The following is a 17585-nucleotide window of genomic DNA, read 5'->3' as shown; positions in this document are numbered from 1 at the left end:
TCCTCCGTCTCATCTTGTGCACAGTAGTGGTAGTGGGGGGCGTGCTTGGAGATGGGTAGAGTTGGGATAGGGGGTGGATGCGATGGGTGGCGAAGGAGTGATGGGGAGATGTCTTGGATTATGGTGAGGGCCATCTGAAGAGGGCCACGTGGTGGTGGGGACTTGGGACTATTACTATGGTGGGGAGCGTAGGCAGGCCGCGATGGGAAGGGGCTCGGAGCTGTGTTGAGGGATGTGGGGAGTTAGAGGCCTGTGGTGGGGCGTAGTTTGGGGGTACGGCCTTGGGATTGTGTTGGGGTAGTCAGGGCCATAGTCAGTGAATGGTTGCGAGAGTCAGTCCTGGCAGCTGCTCAGGCAAGAAGCACCCCTCAACCCCCTCGCTCTGCTCCCAGCAGAGCCCCCGCCCCAGGACTGCGGTCGGGGCGTTGTGCGCATGCTCCTGCGGCTCCGGCACTGCGTCTCTACGCCCCCTCGTGGCAAGTCCAGGAGCCACACCCGAGAGACGCATGGAGCGCCTCTGCCGCCCCCGCGCGGCCATGAGGGTGCTGCATCCCCGACGGGACACACTGCCCTGGGCTTGTCCACAAAAACCTTTATTCCCCGAAGTCTCCACGGTGCGGACCCGAGGCCCGGGGTGGTCTAGTTAAGCCGCCGGGCGCACCTAGAATTGACTGAGGCCACTGTGCCGGGAGCTGCGCAGCGAGCTGGCCTCCCAAACGCTCCTGGTTAGGTCCAGACCCGCGGGACTGCCCTTGGCGCCGGCCCTTGAGGGCAGGAGGCGAAGCAGTTGGCGAAGAACGGCTTGGCGCAGCAGAATGTACACCCAGGGGTCCAAAATCTGGTTCCACGAAGCGAGGCGCACGGCCAAAAACAGCGGCCGCTGCAGGGAGTTGGAGCCCCAACCCGCGATGGCCAGCACCACCAACACCTGCAGGAGAAGAAGGTGTCAGCAGTGGGGTGGTGTAAGGAAGGGGGACCGGCGAAGGGTAAGGGCTGTGATGGATGGGGGCGTGTCTGGAAAGTAAGGTGGCTGTGAGGAGGGACGGAGCGCCACAGTGAGAGTAAACAGGAGTCTAATTGGGAAGGAGCTGTGGAGAGGGAAGAAGCGAGAGAGGCGGGGCTAGAGGGCTTGGCAGAAGCAAAGGCCTTCGGCGGATGTGCGCCCAGGCAAGAAAGAAGTCCTAGGTATCCCAAAGGACAAAGGGGTTAAAGAGAAGAGAAAAGGGGTGGTGTTAGTGGGAGGAGGCTAGGGAATTAAGGCACCTAGACGGGTGGGGTTGGAGGAGAGGCTTGCATGGGTCGGGATGAACTACAGAGACCCCAGGAAGGAGTAGGATAAGGGGACTGGGAGAAGTGGGACATCAGAAGGAGCCAAGGCAAAGCGTGGGCTGGCAGGTGGGGCCTCGAGGGGGCGGAGCCTTGGCTGGGTCAGGGAGAGTACCCAGGTATCGCAGGATGAAAAAGCGTGGGAGGGGCGGAGGAGGGAGCAGGAAGGAACAAGGTTGGAGGGGCGTGTGCGCCCCTCACCAGCAGGGGGCTCCAGCAGAAGCAGGACACCACCATGATGCCCACGAGCTGGCCCACCATCTCCACGTCGTGGGCGCGAGCTCTGCGCGCTGAGCCGCGGCCCAGGGAGCCGCCGGGGACGGCAGAGGCCGAAGCGACGGACGAAGAGGACGAGGCGGAGGCCGAGCGGGGTCCGCGCCCTCCCCAGTGACGGCGGCTGTCAGGGCCGGAGGCCGGGGAGCGCCGTCGAGAGCGGCGGCGCCATCGAGCGCGCAGCAGGGCCAGGCCGCTGAGCGTGTTGCACACAAGCGCGGCGAGCAGCGCGGCTAAGCCGAGGCCGGCGAAGAGGCCAGCGAGCAACGCCTGGCGCCAGCCGCCCCCCGGACCCAGGCCGATGAAGCACCACGTGCCCGGGTACTGCAGCTCGTAGCGGCCCACGCGCGCCAGCGGCAGCAGCGCCACGGCCAAGGCCAAGGCGGCCAGGGCGGCCAGAGCCAGGCGCGCGCGGGCCACCGAGACGCGGGCCGCGTGCAGCAGCGGCCGCGTGACGCCCACGCAGCGCTCCACGGCCATTCCGCAGCCCAGCAACAGCGGACACAGGCCGAAGAAGACCATGCAGCCTCCCAGGAAGTGGCAGGCGCCGCCGGCCGGCGAGCGCCCCGCCGCGTACAGGCGCAGCACCAGCGCGCCCGGGATCACATGGCCAGCCAGGTCGGTGGCCAGCAGGCTGGCGACGAACAGCAGGAAGGTGGCTGCCGAGCGGCGGCGCCGCAGACGGCCCGCTGCCTGCGCCAGCAGCGCCAGCGCCAGCACGTTGGACACGGCGCCCAGCGTCATGGAGAAGATGGGCAGCGCGGGCGACGCGCCCGCCAGGCCCGACGGCGGTCCGGCAGACGCGTTGGGGGCCCCGGGTGCCGTACACGTGGTCGCCTCGCCTGCCAGGCTCAGGTTGAGAGGCCCGCAAGGGCTCATGTCAGGTGCCGGGGGTGGGGCTGGGGAGAGGAGAGGAGGGGATGGTGAGGTCCCACCGCTGGGCGGAGACCAGCCGGTGGTCCCATCTCAGATCATCAGGACCCATTTGACGCCATGGTGTTCTTCTGTGGCCCCTCTGCCCCTGGCAACTCCAGATGACTCTGGCTGTCCCATTCCTGACCCACTTCTCTGCCTCTCACCAGCCCATCTCTTGCTTCTGGCCTCAGTCTGCCCTCATTGCCCCCTTCACTGTCCACCACGGCTCAAGGGCTCCAGCCCCACCTGTCTCTGTCCCCACCTCTGGCCTTACCCACCTGCCTCACACCTTCACCTCCCATCTTGACACCACAGCAAATTCCTGACCTCTGGCCCCATCTGATACCCACTGACCATCTCTATGTCACCTTTAACCCAGTCCCATCCTGGATGCTCACAGCCCCACCTCTGCCACCATAGGCACATATCTCCCCACCACACTGTCTCTTTCCTCATAGCCACATCTCTGTCCCCACAGACCCATCTCTGCCCCCACAGCTTCGTCCCTGTCCCCAGAAACCCATCTCTGTCCCCTTGGCCACATCTCTGTCCCCACAGCCCTTTCCCTGTCCCCAGAGTCCCATCCCTGGACCCCACATTCCCATCTCTGAGCTCTATTGCTGTCTCTCACCCAGGCTCTACCTCTGACCACTGCTGCCTCACCCAGGACACCCATAGTTCCGCTCCTGCCAGCTCCATGTCCCTGCCTTAGAGGCCTCAAGGCTGACCCAGCACCACCCATTCCTTGATACCCCACTGGTGAGGGCTGAGAGGACTGAACTGCCTGCTGGCTCACATGGGAAGGGAGGTTGGACAGACAGATGGGGCTGAGAGTCAAACACAGGACAGACTAAAGAGCCAAGGCCCCATCCTTCCTTGCCTTCCTCCCCCACTAGAAATCCTTGTGCCCCAGCCTTCTTACCCGGCACTGGCTGGGACACAGGGTCCCCATTGCCTGCTGCTTGGCCCCTGCTGCCCCGCTGCGCCGGCTGCCCCGCTGCGCCCCGCTGCGCCCGCGCCCGCTTCGCCCCAGCTCTCCGACAGGCCGCTCCCTCCCTCCCTCCCTCCCTCCCTGGGCGGCTCCTCCACTCCCTGCCTCCTCCCGCTGCCCGCTCCAGCTTCCAGGGGCTGGTTCATTCAGCACGCTGCCCGCAGGGGGCCTGGGGTGACAGCGACCCCTCTCGCACTCCTGGCAATGGTCAGGGGCCACTCTGGGCCCCAGCTCCCTCATGAGGAAGGGGGGACCTGGGAAGTCGGCCTGGGCCCACATGACCCTCTCCCCCTGGCGGGGTGGGAGCAGCCCCCCCCCAGGCCTGGGCCTCTCACCCGCCTCATTAATAAAGCGGATAAAATCTAAACACTGGAAAATGTGAGTGTCGCTCAAGGCAGGCTGGGGTGGCTCAGGGGGTGCCGCTTCCCCCACCGGGACTGCCAGGTTGGAGGGCTAGCTCTGGGTAGGGACAGCAGCAGCCACTTGCCCTGCCAGAGCCTTCGTGGGTGGGTCGTGGTGGGCAGTGCCTTGGGTGGATCAGCTTGGGTCAGGCCCAGCCTGCCCAGGAGATCCGCCCATTATTTACACAGGGGCTTAAAGCCCAGGCTAGGGCTGCAGCGAGTCATACCCTGGGAAGAGAGAGGAAGGAGGCTGAAGAGGGGGCAGGGGAACCAGGAGGTCCGGTGACCAGTGGACTCTCTCCTGCATCCTTCTTCAGGACGTGATGAGCGTGTGCATATGCGCGCAGAAGTCCCAAGCCCTCGACAGCCACACCTGAGGACACACAGCTGCAGCCTCACCTCCTGCCCTGAGAAGTAGGGTCACATCCCTGAGGGGCACACGAATACAGTCTCACACCTGAAGATACACAATCATATCCCTTAGCACCCCAAGAACAGCCACCATCACTCCAGTGCAGCGACAGCCACGCCCCTCGGAGCCTTGGGGTCAACCATCGTCACATGGAGACAGTCTCACCCCTAGCACCAGAGGTGCCCAGTTACCGACTCTAACACCCACTTTTCTCAACACCCTGAAATACAGTTCCCTGAGAATGGGACCATCACACCCCTCAGTGCTGGCAAATACAGTCTCACTCAGCACCCTGAGCAAGGCACACGATCCGCTACCGCTGACACAGCCCCTCAGCCACACCCCATATCACCTGCAGATGCCCCCTAATGGTCCAAGACAGGGCCCACAGGTGCACACGCCATACACCTGAGACACAAGAAGTGGCATCCCCTGGACACCCCAAGATCTAGCCACTCAGCACCTCCCCTAGAAACAGCAACACCCAGAGACACACAGCCCTGAACAGCCTGAGATGCGAGCACCGGGCCACACCCTACATGGGTTCTGCCAGTGATATCCACAAACACCCTGGAACCTGAAGGCAGTCGTCAAACCCTGTTCCCCTGCACACAGACCACCAACAAATAGGCCTACCCACTCAACACCAAGACTCACACAGCCACACCCCTTTGCACCCAGAGCTATTAGCACAGACACATGAAGTGTCAGCAGGTGCCCAGGGATGCCCGGAGTAACCCCCGTCCCTGCCCCCAGCCCAGCCGATCCTCCCCACTTCCCCCTCTCAGGGCCCATAACCTGCACGTTGGAAGTGGGGAGCAGGAGCAGGCTGGGCTCAGATCTCCCCTCTCAACTTGCCCCCAAACATTCCTGCGGGGACCTCTGGCCCGGTTCCCCTCGCTCCAATCCTGGCTCTTCCCTCCAGGTCTGGCCAGGGTCCCACCTCCCCCTTTCCTGATCCCGCTCTCAATCCTCAAGGATCAAGTGGGTTGTCAAAACAAGCACGCTGGGTTTATGTCCAGCACAGAGCACGGCGCGCCATAGACGCCGGCAGACCCTGCACATCCAGAGTCAACTGGGGCAGGGTTGCATCAAGGCACTCCCCAAGCCTCAGGGCGTGGCTCCTCCCCAACAGCACTCGTGGGGACAGACCTGAGACTCCATCTTAAGCCCACCCCATCCTGCTTTCCTCATGCCTCCTGGCCCAGGGCTGTCTGCAGTCCTCGGTTGTAATGGGCAATAGCCAACAGCCTCACGCCCACTGTTCACATCAGGCAAGGGGTGGCGGGAAGCCTCTTTCGAGAGAGACCAAGATTTGCACCCTCAATAGGGCTGAGAAGCTCCAGCCTTGCCTGGAAGCCTGGTGGCTTGCAGCCAAGAGCCTCGTCAGGCGGAACGAGTGGGAGGGGGCGGGTGGCTGGGGCCAGCTCCTAATTCAATTTGGAGCCCGAAGAGGATGGATTTCAGCTGCTGCATTCTTTCCCAGCCCTGTCCCACCCTCCTCTCCCACCCCGAAACCACCACACAGGTCCAACAGCAGATAGATTCTTTATGTTCAAGGCGGCAAATTCAGATACAAAAGCCCACCGCCATCATGCCTCCTGCCCCTCGGTCCGGGGCTGGGCTGAGGGAGACACAGGGGGCCAGGGAGGAAGGGAGTTTGGGGGCTTCACAGCAGACTCATGTTTCAAATGCGGAGGTAACAGACTCCACAGTGAGGGGGCTCCTCTGGGGGTGGGGGGTGGTAGAGGGGGAGGGTATTATTGCATTTGCTCAGGGGGAACACCCCCCTGCTGCATTCCCTGCGTCAGGAAACTAGGGAGGTCACGACCCCCAAACAGAATCCGAGGCCCCAGGGAGACAGAGGGACCAGTTTGGCAGCTGATGCGGAAAGTGTTGGGGGTTGGGTGGCCGCCCAATCTGGCTGGTCCCTCCCCGCGCCTGACCCGGCTGAGGTAGGTGGGGAACAGGGCGGAGGTGGGGGGGCTGGGGACCCCGCTGGGAACTGACGAGAGGGTGGTACCGATTGGAGTGGGGCAGAGGCCCGGTCCCCCACCCCAACTGCTCCACATCGTCCTAGGGCTACTGAGCTAGGCCCAAGCTGGACGCTGGGGTCCGGGCTGTGGTGTCCCCACCCCAGAGGTTCCCACCAGGCCTGGCCCAAGTCATCTTGAGGTCCAGCAGGAGGCCTAGTAGCGGCCAACCTTGGCGTCCCCAATGGCCCCCCAGACGTCAAAGACGAACTCGTCCGGGAAGGCAAAGTCACCAAGCCGTTCATCCAGGGCCTCAGCCAGCTCGTCCGGGTTCCTTTTGTCCTTTCCAAGCTCCACCATGGTGGCCGCTGGAGGGTGACGGGGAACAGAATGGAGACACAGATGGCAGAGATACTCAAGAGAGACCCAGCCCCATGGGATCTAGGAGCCCCTTCCCCCAAACTCCCACCCCTCCCCAGACCCAGGTAATCCCCACTCACCCAACTCTGTGTCCCTGATGCCCATGTAACTCTCCAAAAGGTCATCCACCTTCTCAATGGCCTTCTCCTCAAAGGCTGAAGGCTGGGGGGTGGAAGGAGGGACATCAAAATAATGTGAATATAACTGTAAAGTGTATACACTTTCAGTATATAAGCCCACAGTTCATCCTCACCACAACCCTGCAGCTGTCAGTATTATTACCCCCATTTTACAGATGGGAAACTGAGGTCCACTTGCCCAAGACAAGTCCCAGGGCTAGCAGGTGGCAGAGGTAGATTTGCATCCAATGCTCAGAGCCCCTCGGCTAACAGGTGATGCTGCCACCTATGAATTTCACAGGGAAGGGGGGCTGGGGCCTGACTGGAACACTCACCAGATCCTCTACTGTGGCAGGTCCCCGGGATCGGAGCCGGAGGGTCCCACGGCCAGTGCCCAGCTGGGGACCGGAGCCAGGGCGGCCACCCCCTGAACGCATGCTGATCATGTCTGTGGGAGGCAGGGAAGGGGTGAGGGTTAGAGAAGCCCAGTTCCAGCGTGTTCTGGTCAGGAACCCAGAGGGCCCGGCCTCAGGCAACCGTCCACCTTCTCCAAGCTTCAGTAGGCTCTGGGGGAGTTGGGGGCTGCGGTGACCCCAGGAGGGAAGGACTCCTGACTTGGTCTTAGCATGGGTGGAGGAGGCGCAGTCAGGGGCTGGGAATGGAAAAGGCTGGAGGGGGGACTGAAGGGGCCTACTTCTGCTCCCAGGGCCTGAGGGACAGGAAGTGGGTGGGTTCTGGGTCTCCAGCTGCTTTCCCCAAGGCCGAGGGGGTATAGCCACAGACCAGCCCTATCTGCCTGGGGAAGTGTTTTAGAGTCCCCCACCCCCACCCCAGGGGCCTTGGGACCATTCCTGGGAGTTAATGAAGCCAGGCAGAAAAGTGGGGAGGCTGGCACAGGGCAGCCAAGCCTGGCTTCTGGGAGCTGGGGTGCTGGCCAGGGTTGGGGGCGCTTGGCTGGGCTAATGGCTCCTGGAAGCTGGGTGTGGGGGCAACTTCCTCCTTGCCTCCATCCTCCTCCCAGGCTGGGCAGCCAGCCAGCATCCCCTTCCCAGGGCAGGGTGGAGCGGGCCCTCCCTTTCCACTGTGGCCAGCTGGGCTTGGGGCACCACCTGCTGGTGGCCCTTGGCACTGCAGACTGGACCAAGTCAACAGGGTGACCAAGCCGCACAGCCCCTCACCAAAGGCCTTGCGGGGCTCCGTGAGCTTCAGCGTGAAGGTGCGGCCTCGGGGCAGCTCCTTGAGCAGCCGGGCCACCTCGTAGTGCCGGCAGCCCAGCAGGCTTTGTCCGTTGATAGCCTCGATCATGTCACCCACGCTGATGAGCTGGATGTGGTCGATCACGCTGCCCTCCTTAATTCGCTGTGGGGAGAGGAGCTGTCAGCCCCCGTGCCTCTGCCCTTGGGTCCTTACCCTAAAGATCAGGTGCCCCACCCCCAGGCACCTTGATGAAGGCATAGCCGGCCCCGTTGTCTGTGATAGTGAGCCCCAGCGCCTCCTCTGACTTGAACACCTCCACTTCCTTGCGCTGCCCCTTGACGTGGGCAAAGATGAAGTCCTCCAGCCCGATCTGGCCCCCAAGGAGCTTGTCCATGTCCACTTTGTGGGTGTTGAGGGTGCAGAACATCACCTGCAGGGGTGGGAGACATTCAACCCACATCTCCCTCCTGCGTCCTCTGTTAATCACCACCGGAGGGGGAAGAGAGGAGAGCTGGTAAAGGCCTTAGGGGGTCCCCACCCCAGTGCCTGACCACCCATGGAGCCAGGGCAGGGCCCCCACTAGGATGTCAGCTCTGCTAGGGCTGGACTGCTGTCCTAGCAAAAACTCTGCTGTTTCTAGGGCACAGAGCCTGACACACTGTGGGTGCTCAGAAAATGACTGTGGAATGAATGAAGGGGCACAGATACCCATCCTGCCTACCGAGACCCCTGCATCTACTTCCTGCTCAGTCCCACTGTCACCCTTCTTGTCTCCCTTCCTTTGACCACCAAAGTCCTTGGGGTTGGACCTCCCGATGAATCAAGGAGAAATGAATCTTGCATCTGACCTCCAGCCCCCACAACCCACTGGGGCACAGGCCTCCCACTGCCTGATGGGAATGCAGCATCTGGCTGTGGCCCCCTAGTTCCTCTAGCCCAGCATCATGGACGCCAGTGCCCAGCTCCCCAGTGGGTACCTCGGCAGCTGGCAGCCGGAAGGCCTCAGCGATCTTGCCGTACAGCTCCTTGACGTTGGTGAAGCCCTCGATGCGGCCAGTGGGGCTGCCGTGGGCCAGCTGGGTGTGGAACACAAGGCGGGGCCGCAGGGCCGGGGGAGGGGGGGGCAAGCCCATTTGGGGCCCCCCAGCCCCACCTCCGCCCAGGGGCCCCGGCTCCCCCACGCCCAGCCCACCACGGCCTGGCTCAGCCTCTTCATTTTCCACCAGAGGCGGCGCCTTTTTCCGCCGCCCCAGTCCCAGCGGCATGAGCAGCGAGAAGACGGGGCGTGCCCAGGAGATCTGCAGGACAGAAAACTGGGCTTAGGGCCTGGGCCGTGGCCTCAGGCTGCCTCTCCCCTCCAGGTCCAATGAAATATTTAGAAAACAGACTGGCCTCGATTCAAAATCCAGTCCCAGCACTTACATGCCTGCACAGAAGTAATAACAGCAGCTAGTATCTACCACAACCCCATGCTAACTGCTCTGTGATCTGAATCCTAACACCACATCATGGGGACCATAGTATCCTCCCCACAATGCGGTATGTGATGATGTGGATATGCCAGAGTATGTGATCATGCCCATTTAGCAGATGAGAAAACAGTGGCTCATAGAGGTTGTTTCCCTTTATTTTCCTATCGGCTGTACTTATAAGTGCTGTGTACCAAAAATTTCTGATTCTCCTCCTTCAAAACATATAGGCAGATGGCACTTACTGACCTCTTTGTGCCTGGGCAAGCATGTGACTAGTTCTGGCCAATGAGTTGTGAGAGGAAGTGACACATGACATTTCTGGGTTGAAGGATTTAATTACTGGAGCAGGTGCCTCTAGAGGTCTACTTCTCCTGGTACGGTGACCAACCACATCTGATATGGTGGGAGCCCCATCAGGCCTGGCCCTGAGTGACCACGATGAATGGAACTCCCTGCTGAGCTGCAATGGACATGTATCAGGAACAAAAAATAAACCTTTGTTGAGTTTGGCCGCTAAGAGTTCGGGGGATGTTTGTTACTACAACAAAACCTATCCTAACCAATATACTTTTTTCTTTCCTCTCTTTCAATTTCTTTCTTTCCCTCTCTCTTTCTCCCTCCCTCCCTTCAAACAAATATGTTTTGGGGACTTACTATATTTCATGCACCTTCCGTAAGACAAGCAAAGTCCCACATTTCCTTACCCACAGTAAATAAAGAGACTGTGATGAGTGGGTAATGGATGAAGAAAACAATCTCACATGGATAAATTCTAAGAGTTTACAAACACACACACATATACACATACACATATGTATACATATGTACGTGTATATATATATGCATGTATGTGTTTAAGTGGATACATATATATACGTGTGTGTGTATATGTTTTCAAAAGCTTTATGAATCATAATTCAAAGCTGTAATTAGTAATTTCAAAAGAGTTTGCTACAAGGTACACCTATGAAGGTGAGAGAAGCGGGGAGGATATAGCTCAGTGGTAGAGTGTATGCTTAACCTGCATGAGGTCCAGGGTTCAATCCCCAGTACCTCCATTAAAAATAAATAAATAAATAAACCTAATTACCTACCCCCCTCAAAACAAAACAAAGCAAAAGATAGAAAATCTCCATGAATAACTCAAGCATACTATTGAACTCCTGTGCAAAATGTATGCTGATAATATTAAAATAGCTTCTGTTATTTAATGATAATAATAAAAAAGGACAAGCAACAAGGTCCTTGACTAGGGCCACCATGAGCAGTTACACAGGAAGTTCACTGTGCAAAAGCACCAGACTCTGGTGCAGTGATGTGTCTGCTGGGAGGAGGTGCTGCCTTTTTCTGATTTACTCCCAGGTGCTACACAGGCTAGCTGGGGCTCTGTCCACACTGTCCAGAAGCACACAGTCCAGAGAAGATGCACAGTGAGCAAGCAAATGTGTAAATATCTAATATAATTTCTAAGAGTGTATGAAGACAATAAAATGAAATAACTGTTATAGACAAGGTCAAGGAGGGCCTCTCTGAGGAAGTGAAGCTGAACCTGAGGCCTGAATGACAGGAAGAAGTATCCGTAGGTGGATGTGAGGCAAGAACATTTGGGCAGAGGGAATAGCCAGTGCAAAGGCCCTGAGGTGGGGAAGTGCTTGACATGCTTCAGGAATAGCAAGGAGGCCCGTGTGTTTGGATCAGAGAAAGGGGGTAGCAGGAAGAGGTGACAGGCAGATTGTGCAGGGCCCTGTGGGCCAGAAGGAGGACTTGGGCTTTTGGTCTGAGTGAGGTGGCAGTCATGGGGGATTCTGAGCAGACTCATAGATCAGCTAGAGATCTGTGGCTGGCGTGGAATAAGCAACGGGAGAACAGGCAGAGGGCAGGTAAAAGAGGTGAAGGCGGTCAACTGCGCAGGGCCTTACAGACTCAGAAAGAGTTCAGATTTCACTGTTAAGTTACACATCCTTAAAAAAAAGATGTTTCACAGGGAACTAGACTCAATATCTTGTAGTAACTTGTGGTGAAAAAGAATATGAAAATGAATCTATGTATGTATATATATGACTGAAGCATTATACTGTACACCAGAGATTGACACAACATTGCAAGCTGACTATACTTTGGTAAAAAAAAAAAAAAAAAAAAAATATATATATATATATATATATATATATATATATATATATATATATATAATGTATATATACGTATATATATATATACACACACAAATTAAAAAAAATCACACATTCCCAAGTCACAGAAGCTGGCTGCACCCTCCTGTCTGACTCCCAAACCTGAGGTCATAACTTCGATCCTGTCCCCAAAGCAACTCAATGTCCCTGGATCTCAGATGCCTGGTCTGCATGGGGAAAGTCTGTCCACCTGGCCAGCTTGTGGTGAGGATCAAATTATGCCAAATTATATTTTTCTGTGTAAAAGGGACTTCCTGCTAACCCTAACCCTCCCTTTAGACCCCTCTTCCAGGGGGCTGTCCTGGATTCAGTCGAGCTCTTGGGCTTCACCCATCCCCATTCATTCATTCATTCATTCATCTGTTCTCCAATACCTCCTCTAGTGTCACCTGGCCCAGCCCCATCACCACTCACCTAGACTAGTGCAGTTGCCTTCTCTGTGTCTCCTGGCTTCCACCTTTGCCCCCACGGTCTCTTGTTGATACAGCAGCCAGAGTAAGCCTGTAAAACATAAGTCATGTCACATTGGTTCTCTGCTCCAACCCTTCCCAGGGCACCTACATCGCTCATTCCCTGTAGCCACATGGCCTCCTCCCTGTTCCTTCAACACACTAGGTAAAGTCCAGCCTCGGGGCCTTTGCACCGGCTGTGCCCTCTGGTATCCACACAACTCTCACTTCTTTCTGGTGGAAAACATATGTCATTCATTCAGCTTGTTTACTGTTTTCTGAAGGGGCAGGGAACTTTGTCTGATTTATTCCTTCCTCTAGTCTTAGTGCAGAGAACAGTGCCTGGCACATAGCAGCTGCTCAATAAATATTTGTGGCATAAATGAATGGATGGACGAATGATCCTAATATTCACCAGCCCACCAGTCTCTGTGCCCATCTCTGGGGAGACAAAGAAGCACGGGCCGTAGTGCCTGCCCTCAACAGGGTCTTCTTGTCTCCTTCGCAAGAACACAAGCCCCACCTCTGTGGTCCCCCATCCCTCACTTCCCAGCCTCATGCTGGACACAGAGGAGGTGCTTCAGAAGACAGGGAGTGCATCCCTCTCACCTTTTACTGTGGTTTTGTTTCTCACTCCCCTCCTAGTCAATGATACTAAACAACTTTTCGTGATTTATTAACTACTTGGATTTGTCCTTTTGTGAATTGCCTGTTTAAGGCTTTGACCATTTTTTAAAATTGCAGGGTCTGTTTTTAATTGCAGCTCCCATCGTTTTTCTTACTGGTTTGTGGGAACTCTTAATATGTTCTGGGTACTAAAAATAAAATAAATTCTGAAGGAATAAATCATTACTGCTCCGTCAAGTTACTTCACTACACTCAATGATGCTACCAAAAAAAAAGGGTGAAGAGAATAGCTGAATGGTAGAGTTGGCACTTAGCATGCACAAGGTCCTGGGTTCAATCCCCAGCACCTCCGTTAAAACAAACAAACAAACAAACAAACAAACAAACCTAATCCCTCCCACAAATACAAACAAATAAACAAAAAATCTCAAAAAAAAAAACCCCACCAAATCCTCACATCATCGCCTCCCCTGGTTCCCCTTCCACCATCCCCTCATACATCTTAGCAGAATGCTAAGAACATAAATCTGAAACCTGGATTCTCCACCCACTTACTAGCTGTGTGGACTTCAGCAAGTGTCTTAAATTCTCTGAGTTCCAAGGAAATCATGCATGTGTCTGGAAAAGTTCCTGGCACATAATAAGGGTTCTATAAATGCTGGTGATTATTACCACTATTTCCATCCATATCATCCTTCAGTCAGTTGCCAAGATTCAAACTTCCTTCTCTTCCCCAGGGCCCCACATCCTGACCACCAATTCCCAACCTCCTTACTCTGCGTACACTTGATGCCCTGGTTCAGCCTGGCTTTGTGTCGTCACCTAGGGAATGATGGTGGTGAGGGAGGGATGATGGTGGTAAGGAAAGTGGGTGGTGATTAATGAATTTGCCTTCCAGGCCAGAAGAGGCAGAGTGGCGTGGGTTCAAATCCCATTCCTGTCACTTACCAGCTGTGTGGCTGTGAGCAAGTCACTTCACTTGATGGGGCCTCAGTTTCCTCATCTGAAAAACAGGCAGAATTCCTGTCTCTTGGAGTGCTTATGGGAATCCAAAGAGATCACGCAACTAACTCGATTAGCACTTTGCCTAACGTTCGACTTAAGAAAGTTGTTATTATTATTGTCATCATTATTATTGCCTCTTCCCTTGCCCAGAACATCCCAGTCCTCTCTGCATGCTAAGGCCTACTTCAGGCCACCTCCTCCAGGCTGCCTCCCCGGCTTGCCCCAGCCTATTGGAACTGCCCCTGTGGTCCAGACGGCTCAGGCCCATGAAGTTAAAATTACATGTTGCTCTAGCAGAACGCTTGTCTTTCAGTCTTAGGCTGTTATTTAACTTCATGACTCTATTTTAAAATGTAAACCAGATCGCATCACTCTCTGGCCTCAAATCTTACGACATTTTCCCACCTGATGGAGGAAAAACTCTAAACTCCTTCATGTGACCCAAAGACCCCTGCAGAATTGCTGCTTTGGGTGCATCCTGGCCCAGCCACACTATTCCAAGTTTGGTCCAGCCTCAGAGCCTCCTCTGGCTGTGCCCCCTGCCTGATCTTTACAAGGCTGGCTTCTTTTTGTCATTCAGACCTTGGCTCCAAAGTTGCCTCCTCCAAGAGCCCCCTTGCCCATCCCCACGGAACTACCAAGCCATCCTCTCATAGTACTTATCACTCTCTTTAAGTATCTTCTTTATTTACTTGTTAACTTGTCTGTTGCCTGTCTCCCCCTGTTAGAATGGCAGCTCCCCAAGAACAGGGATTTTTGTCTGGTTCACTATTGTATCCTCTGTGCCAAGAAGAGTGCCTGGCACATGGTAGGTGCTCAATACATAAGGGTAGCATGAATGAATGTCTTATGCCCCCATTCTGACTATTCGCTGAGCCCTCCTATCCTCAGAACACTCCCACTGTAGAGTTGCTAAGTGCCACCTGCCCACCACATTCCCGGTCTCCCCTCAAACCTGAACACCGGGTGGGAGAAAAGGAGTTTCAGCCCCAGCACAGAGCATGTTGGCGGAATCCCAGCATCCCCACCCATTCTTGACTGGGAAGGGCCAGAAACTTAATAACCCCACAGCCACACAGAGTTGCAGTGGGGGGAGCAGGAAGGGGAGAAGGGGGGGTCCTGGGAGCTCACATACGCTGGGGGAGGGGGGCCACCACCCTCAAGCTCCCCTTTTTCAGCAGGGTTATTGCTTGGCAGAGGAGGGCGGGAAGCCTCTGATTCAGTCTTGAAAAACCGGCTCCTGGGTGTTACCGGGGAGAACGCCTACTGTCCTCAACCCGGGCTTCCCAGGGGGGCCCAGCAGGCACAGGACCCTAGCGTCCTGGCCTTCTGCCCATCTCTCCCGTAGATGTCACTGTCTTCTCAGGACCCAGGTATTCTGGCCTTGGCTTTCCAGCTCAGGGGAGAAGGGACATGGGGGCAGCTTTCTGTTTGAGCACCTGGTGTCTGGTGACCTCTTGGGGGGAAGCAAAGACCAGCAGGTGTGGCCTAGATGGCCTGTCTGGTTGGAGGGGTTGGAGAGGGAGGAGCTAGTCTGAAACACCTGAGCCTTGGAGCCACTGGGCATCTAGTCTAGTGATTGAGACCAGTTCTGGACACCGAGACATGGGTTTGAATCCCAGATCTGCCATTTACTAGCTGTGTGACCTTGGGCAAGTCACTCCACCTCTCTGGGTCTGCTGCTTCACCTCTGAAAGTAGGAGCAGCACCTTCCGTGAGGTGTTTAGACTAAGTGATACACGTGGTAAATATCTGACACGGAAGTGTTCAATAAATGCTAGCCAGGATGATTTTTTTCGTTATTATCATCCGGACCTTAGTCCTCTCCAGGCCCCTCTAGGCCCTGGAGGACCGGGATGTGGCCAGCTCCGGAAAGTTGCCCGGGCAGGGCTCAAAAATACCGACCCCGTGCCTGTCCCCGATGGGACCATAACTGCCCAAAGGTGCAGAGGGCTGGGGTGCGGCTGGAGACCTCATCCCGGCGGCAGGGGGCGTGTACCCCTGCCCCTCGTAGGAAGGCAGACGACCCGCTGGGAAGGGGCCTGGGGCATCCCCCGGCTCAGCCGAGACCTCCAGTCGCGTCCATGAGGCCGGCCCCACCCTGCAGGATCGTCCGGATCCCCGCGGGTCCGTGATTCCGCGGGTCCACACCCGGGTCCTGCGAGCGGCCGCGATTCACCCTGTCCACGGGGAAAACTCACCTGCGCCGCCACCGCCGCCACCGCCCTGCGCGCGCCCGGCTCGGCCCTCGGCAAACTCTGGCCCGGGCCTCTCCTGCAGCCGCGGCCAGGGGGAGGGGCCAGCGCCGGCGTCCGACCAATCAGGAGCGGCCGCCCAGCGCTCGCGGCCAATCCCGCTCCACGCCGCCCCGCTCCGGGTGGACCAGAAAGAAACATTCCAGAGGGATCCCTGAGCCTCACCCGGCTTCACGGCACTCCCCCGCGCCGCGGGGCATTGGATCTTCCCGCCCCTCCTAAGCCGCGGCGGGCTGTACCACCGCAAGACTGCGGAGGGGGGAGCTGTGGCTGGGCCGCGGCCAATCTCAGGGAAGGAAAGAGGTCAGCGGCCAATGGGAAGCTGGGGCCCCTGGACCACGTGCTGTTGGCCGAGAGTCCGCGTGGGGTGCCCTGGGTGGTGAGGGGCGGGGGACTAGTCGTGGGAGTCAGGTGAACAAGGCTGAGTTTCGGGGAGAGGCTGCAAACTCCCAACGTCCAGAAAAGTGGACCCTTTAGCAGACCCGGCAGGAGGCCAAGGGCTGCCCCCAATCCAGTCCTCCCCGCCCCCAGCCTGCCCCTGCCCCAGCCCGGCCATCCTCGAGGAGGATAAAAAGCTGCATTCATTAGGGGCGGGCGGGGAGTGGGGTCCGAGATGAATAGGAAGGGTCCCGAGTGTCCCTGCGCCCTGGATGTACAATAGACAAGGGCATTCATTCATTCATTCATTCACTCACTCATCAAATATTTACCGTGCCCCTGCTCCGTGCCAGGCTCTATCCTGTCTCTACAGACACATAGACGAGTAAGCTGAATGAATGTGCTCCTGCTAAAGGAAACAGCGCGTGCAAAGACTTGGAGGTCAGACGGAGAGATAAAGCACACTGTAGGAGTACAATATCGCAGGAGCTAGCAAAGCAGTGCGAAAGGGTGCAACGGAGAGGAAGACAGGAGCAAGATGGCCTGTTTGAATATTGGTTGACTAAATTTATTTATTGCGAATATTTATTGAGCACATACTATGTGCTAGATTACAAAGGATACCCAAGCCTCTGCCCTCAGGGAGCTGACCTTTCATGAGTCTGTCTCCTCTATCTGACTGTTCCCCTCACCCCAGTCTGACACAGAGCAGGGTCTCAGTACACGTGTGGATGAAAGAAGTAGGTAATTTCACCATCTCCAGGTTTGGCTTACAACCGGGATTTTTCAGGTGGGAGCAGGTCCAAGAAACAAAGATACAATCATACTTTGCCTAGGCCAGGACACTCAGCTCCCAGGACAGGTGAGATTTCCTTGTTCTAGCAACAAGCCATCCACTCAGGCAGCTGGGGCCGGACCAGGAGTTCGCTGTGTATTCTGGGAATTGTAGTTCTAGGAGAAGTCTAACTGCTTGAGCCTCATTGAATGATTAGGTCTTTGTAGCCCCTGCGTAAGCTGCTCCACATTCCAGCGCTGCGAGGGCCTGCAGAGGGACAAAGTGAAAGGGAAGAGTGGGCCCTGGGCTTAACTGATGAGGACTGCCCAGCCGGCCCCACCCAGCTGGCAAACACCAAGACTGCCGCAGCAACAGGCGCAGCTATTGTCCTTCTCTTCCTGTTCT

At 56.7% G+C, this 17585-nt stretch overlaps 2 protein-coding genes across 5 annotated transcripts; both read right to left on the bottom strand.

Moving 5' to 3' along the window:
• Positions 1 to 577: 577 nt before the first annotated feature.
• On the bottom strand, positions 578 to 3563 carry PTGER1 (prostaglandin E receptor 1). 2 transcript variants are annotated; one of them, XM_074350587.1, is made up of 3 exons: positions 3437 to 3563; positions 1442 to 2498; positions 578 to 928 (listed from the first exon to the last, which is right to left on the bottom strand). In XM_074350587.1, exons 2-3 carry the CDS (start codon positions 2476 to 2478, stop codon positions 727 to 729), a joined length of 1239 nt encoding a protein of 412 aa, XP_074206688.1. In that variant the 5' UTR covers positions 2479 to 2498; positions 3437 to 3563; the 3' UTR covers positions 578 to 726. The 2 variants fall into 2 exon arrangements, with proteins under 2 accessions (XP_074206688.1, XP_074206690.1); XM_074350589.1 differs by having other exon boundaries at positions 1528 to 2498.
• Positions 3564 to 5850: 2287 nt separating this feature from the next.
• On the bottom strand, positions 5851 to 17437 carry GIPC1 (GIPC PDZ domain containing family member 1). 3 transcript variants are annotated; one of them, XM_074350591.1, is made up of 10 exons: positions 15974 to 16075; positions 13716 to 13770; positions 12106 to 12192; positions 9746 to 9959; positions 9005 to 9325; positions 8272 to 8457; positions 8009 to 8189; positions 7166 to 7278; positions 6792 to 6873; positions 5851 to 6659 (listed from the first exon to the last, which is right to left on the bottom strand). In XM_074350591.1, the coding sequence occupies exons 5-10, from the start codon at positions 9290 to 9292 to the stop codon at positions 6508 to 6510; spliced, it is 1002 nt and encodes a 333-aa protein (XP_074206692.1). In that variant the 5' UTR covers positions 9293 to 9325; positions 9746 to 9959; positions 12106 to 12192; positions 13716 to 13770; positions 15974 to 16075; the 3' UTR covers positions 5851 to 6507. The 3 variants fall into 3 exon arrangements, with proteins under 3 accessions (XP_074206692.1, XP_074206693.1, XP_074206691.1); XM_074350592.1 differs by lacking the exons at positions 9746 to 9959; positions 15974 to 16075 and adding an exon at positions 17233 to 17437; XM_074350590.1 differs by lacking the exon at positions 9746 to 9959.
• Between the last annotated feature and the right edge of the window lie 148 nt (positions 17438 to 17585).

Source organism: Camelus bactrianus, chromosome 22 (assembly GCF_048773025.1).
Source record: "Camelus bactrianus isolate YW-2024 breed Bactrian camel chromosome 22, ASM4877302v1, whole genome shotgun sequence".
Taxonomy (NCBI): Eukaryota; Metazoa; Chordata; class Mammalia; order Artiodactyla; family Camelidae; genus Camelus; species Camelus bactrianus.
The sequence above is the reverse complement of the archived record's forward strand: the minus strand, read 5'-3'. Positions and strand labels throughout refer to the sequence as shown.